The sequence below is a fragment of the Vipera ursinii genome, assembly GCF_947247035.1.
Source record: "Vipera ursinii genome assembly, chromosome: 6".
Taxonomy (NCBI): domain Eukaryota; kingdom Metazoa; phylum Chordata; class Lepidosauria; order Squamata; family Viperidae; genus Vipera; species Vipera ursinii.
In genome coordinates this window covers 81,894,891-81,901,334 of record NC_139515.1, presented here as the reverse complement: position 1 = coordinate 81,901,334, position 6,444 = coordinate 81,894,891, and the positions used below count along the sequence as shown (strand labels likewise).

General features: G+C 43.0%; 1 protein-coding gene across 1 annotated transcript; it reads right to left on the bottom strand.

Annotated features, from left to right (window-relative positions):
* Positions 1 to 4,182: 4,182 nt before the first annotated feature.
* LOC310642681 (histone H2B 7-like) lies at positions 4,183 to 4,545 on the bottom strand (the record flags this gene model as incomplete). The annotated part of the gene is made up of 1 exon (XM_083366567.1): positions 4,183 to 4,545. A coding segment is annotated over one exon (363 nt), but the record flags the coding sequence as incomplete, so codon positions are not given.
* Positions 4,546 to 6,444: the final 1,899 nt, after the last annotated feature.

Sequence of the window (6,444 nt, the reverse complement as noted above, 5' to 3'; positions counted from 1 at the left end):
TGCAACAGTATATAATTTCAAATTATTTGGGAGCAATTGTTACTAGTTCTTATAAACCATTCTTGATTCTTCTCACCAGGGTCTTTTAAGGCAAAATCTGTTTGTTTCTAGCCGAAGTTAATCTAATTAAGTCTGCTAAACATTTTCAATCAAAATTGTTGCACATTCTACTTATTTAAATTTTTAAATAGGATTTTTATTTAAATATTTAAATAAGATTAACAATGATTCCTCTTAAATTATTATTAATTTATACTGTGGAATAGTTCTGCTCGACAATCTACTAACATGTGAAGCAATTGTTTACTTTAAACATCATTTTTTAGAAACCTTGTACTGCACACTGCTATTTTAGTTTTTATCTCATTTCATTTCTTTCTTTAATCAAGCCTACTCTATTGCCTCTCATTTAAATACAAATACAAATTTAAATTTGACACACATATATGAGCTCAGAAGCAACACAGTTTTTTTAATTTAGTCTGCAAGGGGTTGCAATTATGCAACATCATTTGTTTTAAAGAGTGGATAGAAACTATCATCTAATTGCTAGGTATTTTCTTTGTATGCTTTTAAAATCATTTTAAAAATAAGCAATCCTACCAATACCAACGGAAAAAAAAATGTCTGTCCTTTTTTTCTTTGAAGCAGGGGTAGGCAACCTTGGCTCTTTTATGACTCGTGGACTTCAACTCCCAGAATTCCTGAGCCAGCATAGCTAAGGATGGAGACCTCTCCCTTTCCCCTCAGCATGGCTGGCTCAGGAATTCTGGGAGTTGAAGTCCACGAGTCATAAAGCAGCCTAGGCCTAGGCCAGGGGTAGGCAACCTTGGCTCTTTTATGACTCGTGGACTTCAACTCCCAGAATTCCTGAGCCAGCATAGCTAAGGATGGAGACCTCTCCCTTTCCCCTCAGCATGGCTGGCTCAGGAATTCTGGGAGTTGAAGTCCACGAGTCATAAAAGAGCCAAGGTTGCCTACCCCATAGCAAATGAATTAAGTGACAGGGGGTTGGACTAGATGACCTCCAAGGTCCCTTCCATCCTCATCCTCCTCATCCTCTATTATTATTATTATTATTATTATTATTATTATTATTATTATTATTATTATTATTATTGTTATTATTATTATTGTTGTTGTTGTTGTTGTTGTTGTTGTTGTTGTTGTTATTGTTATTATTTAATTTAATTTAATTTAATAATATTTATATACCGCCCTTCTCCCTGAGGACTCAGGGCGGTTCACAGGGCAGAATAAAATACTAAATACAAACGTTAAAACAAGATTAAATAATTGCCCATATTAAAACAGTTGGAATCAAGTTCTAAAACACCAAATTAAAATTAAAACACAAGAATAAAAACCCCACCAATCCCCATCAGGCTAGGCCGGCTTGAACAAAGTTTATGTTTTAAATACAGTTGTTAAATGTGAGTCTGCAAGTTCTGAGTGGAAGGTCAGTCACACCAGCAACCTCAAGAGAAAAGAGCTGAGGTAAAATAAAACACAGAGCAGCTAAAGATGAGATTTCCTTAAGGTAGAAGTTTACTCATCACCTAGATCAGGGGTAGGCAACCTTGGCTCTTTTATGACTGGTGGACTTCAACTCCCAGAATTCCTGAGCCAGCATGGCTCAGCTTGGAAACCTCTCCCTTTCTCCTCAGCATGGTTGGCTCAGGAATTCTGGGAGTTGAAGTCCACAAATCATAAAAGAGCCAAGGTTGCCTACCCCTGAGTCCTAGATCCAGGGTCCCCAGCCTACTGGGTTATGGCCTATTCACAACCAGGCCGCGTGAGTGTTGGGCTCTCGCACCCCCCCACACAAGCAGACCCCCAAAGGCTTCTCTCTTGTGTGAGTGGAGCTGTGTGTGCATGCGCACCCGCCGACCACTCACATAGCCTTTCCCCCTCCCTCCAGGTGGGCCATCAATCTTCCTGCTCCCATTGCTCCAAAAGTGTGGTGAAAGGCTGCCTGAGCAGGACCACCCAATTCGCTTTGGGCAGCCTCAGTGAATCTGAAGGAGCCCGCGACTGCGCCCCCAAAGGCTTTGCAAATGGACGAAAGTCGAGGACTACCTGTATCCAATAATTCGTTTGGGCACAAAATTAGCGTCAAATTCCTTTTAAAATGGGGGAGAAGAGAAGGCGTAAGGAATATAACGATAACTATTTTATTCACTAAAAGCCATCAACCCTGCTAATCTAATCTGGCACTTCGAGCTCTCTGGCCCAGGCTGAGAATTCTAATTTTAGCTTTAATCTTAATTTTAACTGGGGTTTTATTTATGCAGGGACAAATATAATTTTTTTAATCTGTTTTTAACTTTTGTATTTTTGTTTTTTAATCACCCTGTAAACTGCCCTGAGTCCTTCGGGAAAGGGCGGTATATAAATGTAATAAAATAAATAAATAAATAAATAAATAATCTTAAACATGAAAACACATGGAAGGGCTGGGGTATTTGCTTAACTGAGTGTTCTTCCACATCCCAAATATTTATTTAATGGTGTCTGCTTGTGAAAAGTTTGAGAAATACTAGCTTGCACAAACCTTGACATTAAATTTGCTAGTAGAATGCAGCAGTTTTCCCCCAGCTTAGCTGGTAGACTTAAGATGGTGATGCTTTCTAGGAATCTTGAGGGTCAACAACTAACAAAAGAAATTTGGGGAAGCAACCTTAATGACTTTGCTATCTTTCTCAGTTCCAAGCAATATACAATGCTATCGTTTTTTCCTCTCTCTTTTAATCAGAAGCCACATGGTGACACTGTTTGCTTCCTAGAGTCTCTAGCAGCAGTGGATTATAATTAACAGGCAACAAAATAATCGCATAAAAATATATCAATGGCCTGCAATATTTTATTTTAAAATGCAAGTTTGCTTTTGGACAACTTGCCACTGAGTCTGTGGTTGGTTGAAAATAAGAAAGATAGGGAAGCTGAATTGCTTTTCAGGTGTGAAAATGTACATAGCCTTTCCTTAAACAAATCTGATTGTACCTAAAAAGTGCTGGGCAAACCTTAACATAAGCGTATCAGTTTTTGTTTTTTAAATCCTCCTCCAAACCAGCCCTACTCGCATATGTTTGATGTGGATCCACCCATTTATGACTCTTGGCTATCTCAACTCACCCTCTACTTGAGAAACCTTTGGCTAAGTAGTGTTTTTAGTCCTAAATCTTCCCTTCCGCCACCGTCCACTTACACAGAGCTAATTTCAAGAAGGAAGGAAATATCTGTGTCCCAAACATATCATGGCCAAACATATTTTATTTTGTTTATTTTATTTTAATCCCATTTATATCCCGCCCTTCTCCGAAGACTCAGGGCGGCTTACAAGCTTAGCAGTAGCCTTCATTCTGTGTATAAAGGTAAGGTAAAGGTAAGGTTCCCCCGCACATGTGTGCTAGTCGTTTCCGACTCTAGGGGCCGGTGCTCATCTCCGTTTCAAAGCCGAAGAGCCAGCGCTTGTCCGAGGACGTCTCCATGGTCATGTGGCCGGCATGACTAGACACCAAAGGCGCACGGAACGCTGTTACCTTCCCACCTGAGTGGTCCCTATTTTTCTACTTGCACTTTTACATGCTTTCGAACTGCTAGGTTGGCAGAAGCCGGGACGAGTAACAGGCGCTCACTCTGTTACGTGGCACTCGGGATTTGACCCGCCAAACTGCCGACCTTCAGATCGACAGGCTCAGCGTCCTAAACCACTGAGCCACCGCGTCCCTGTGTATACATTCTGTGTATATGCCTGCTTATTAGGACTTTTGCCCCCCCCAAGCGGCATTATTACAAAGTCAGCTTATTGCCCCCAACGATCTGGGTCCTCATTTTACCTACCTCGGAAGGATGGAAGGCTGAGTCAACCTTGAGCCTGGTGGGACGCGAACTTGCACTAATTGCAGGCAGCTGGTGTTACTTAAGTAGGCATTAGCCCACTGCTCCACCAAGGCTCTTAAAACCTGGTGACTAGAAAGAGGCCCTAGAAAGTGTGCAGAGAAGAGAAGAGCCACAAAGACGATCAGGATTTGGAGGCTAAATCATACGAAGAAAGGTTGAGGATGGTAAGTATGCTTAGCCTAACGAAGAGAAGGAAGAAGGGGACATGATAGCTTTTCTTCTGGTAATTGAGGGGCTGTTTGGGTCTGGCGAAGGAGGCTTCGCTTTAAACTCGCTTGTTTACTTGGAGCTGGTGTAGTTGGTGACGGCCTTGGTGCCCTCGGAGACGGCGTGCTTGGCCAGCTCACCCGGCAGGAGGAGGCACCCGGCCGTCTGGATCTCTCGAGAGGTGATGGTGGAGCGCTTGTTGTAGTGGGCCAGGCGGGAAGCCTCAGCCGCGATGTGCTCGAAGATGTCGTTGACGAAGGAGTTCATGATGCTCATGGCCTTGGAGGAGATGCCGGTGTCAGGGTGGACCTGCTTGAGCACCTTGTAGACGTAGATGGAGTAGCTCTCCTTGCGGCTCTCCTTGCGCTTCTTGTCGCCCTTCTTCTGCATCTTGGTGATGGCCTTCTTGGAGCCCTTCTTGGGCGCGGGAGCAGACAAGAAGGGTCAACTTATCCTGTAAAGCAGGGGTTCCCAACCCTGGTCCGTGGGCCAGTACTGGGCCATGGCATGCCAGCAACCGGTCCGCACAAACAAGCAAAGCCCCATCCGTGAGATGCAGGCAGCACACAAAACCACGCACTCTCCGGTCTGCGGAAAAAGCCTCTCTCCATGGAACCGGTCCCTGGTGCCCAAAAGATTGGGGACCTCTGCTTTAAAGCACCTGAGGGCAGGACAAGAAGTAAAAAAGGTGGAAGCTTGTTAAAGAGAGATCCAACTTAGAAGTAAGGAGAAATTTTCTGACAGTGAGAACAGTCAGTGGAACATCTTGTCTCCTGAAGTGGTGGGCGCTCCATCACTGGAGGTTTTCCAAAATAGACTGGACTACCATTTGAATGGTACAAAATCTCCTGCCTTGGGCAGCGATTGAACTAGAAACCTCCAAGGTCCCTTCCAGTCCTGTAAATCAAATGACTTAATGGGATGGTCTGGTTCATAAAAACTTGTTAAGGCACTTGCTAAATAGTCTGCAATCTACTGGACTATAAATGTAGTTTGTTCAGGAAGAATTTTGAGTTCAGAATTTTCAAAGGAACTCATTTAATGGGGTGATTCTTAATTATTAGGTGTTTGGCAGAGGGAGAGAGCACTTCTGCTCACAAACGAATAACTGAAACCGAACAAACTTTTTCACTCTGAACTCCATGCTTGTTAAACAAAAAGCTATGCTTTGTATTTGCGTGCATCTTTTTTGTTTTTTATCAGTAATAATTAGATTCTATATTTTCATCTTGAAATGTACAGATCTGCAGTGTTCCACGGTCTGAAGTCCACCTTTGTGAGAACTAAGATATCAAAGGCATGGTCTGTGAATGTAAACAAGACACCTCCCTCCCCAAATTTAGTAACTTAATTGTTCAGTCAAGAGGTCTTTACAGGGTGGGGTTGAAATTCAAGATCGGGACTGCAACAATACCACTAAAGATCCATCTGTTTTCTTAAATGTGCATTTGTGTATTTAAAAACCTGGCGGAATTCAAGATCGGGACTGCAACAATACCACTAAAGATCCATCTGTTTTCTTAAATGTGCATTTGTGTATTTAAAAACCTGGCGGAATTTCAATAGAAGAGAGCATTTGTGGCTCAGGGTTGGATTGTGGGGTCCTTGGTGCTTTGTTTTCTTGCAGACATTTCATTACCCAGCTAGGTAACTTTATCAGTACTAGAGGAGAATGGGGTTTGTTCTCTGTTTTCCATTCCGTTCCATTCCATTCCATAGGAGAAAATATTGTAGCTCAGGGCTGAAATGTGGGGTCCTTGGTGCTCTCTGAGCTTGGTTGTTTTCTTGCAGACCTTTCCTTACCAAACTAAGTAACCGTATCAGTGCCAGAAAGGAATGGGATTTGCTCTCTGTTAATGTACAAGGGGTTTGCCCTATTGGAGTTGGTGGAAGAATTTTTCATCTTGGCAGTTCCTTGATTAGACTGCTGTTTACTGTTTGTTTGGTATTAATCCTGGTGTCAATTTTTGCTTATCTGGGTGGTGATTGCTGGTGAGAAGGTGTTTTGAGGGCCTTCTTAGTGTGCCGCCGGTAAAAGATTGCCGGCGGGTAACACCCAGGGGGAGAGCTTTCTCAGTGGGTGCGTCTGCCCTCTGGAACCAGCTGCCCGTGGAGTTGAGGACTGCCCCCGACCTCCGTTCATTCTGCCGGGACCTGAAGACCTGGCTCTTCGAGCTCTCTGACCCAGGCTGAGAATTTTAATTTTAATTTTAATTGGGGGCTTTTACTTTTTCAGGGACTGTTGTAATTTTTTAAATCCTTTTTAACTTTTGTATTTCTTGTTTTAATTACCCTGTAAACCGCCCTGAGTCCTTCGGGAAAGGGCGGTATACA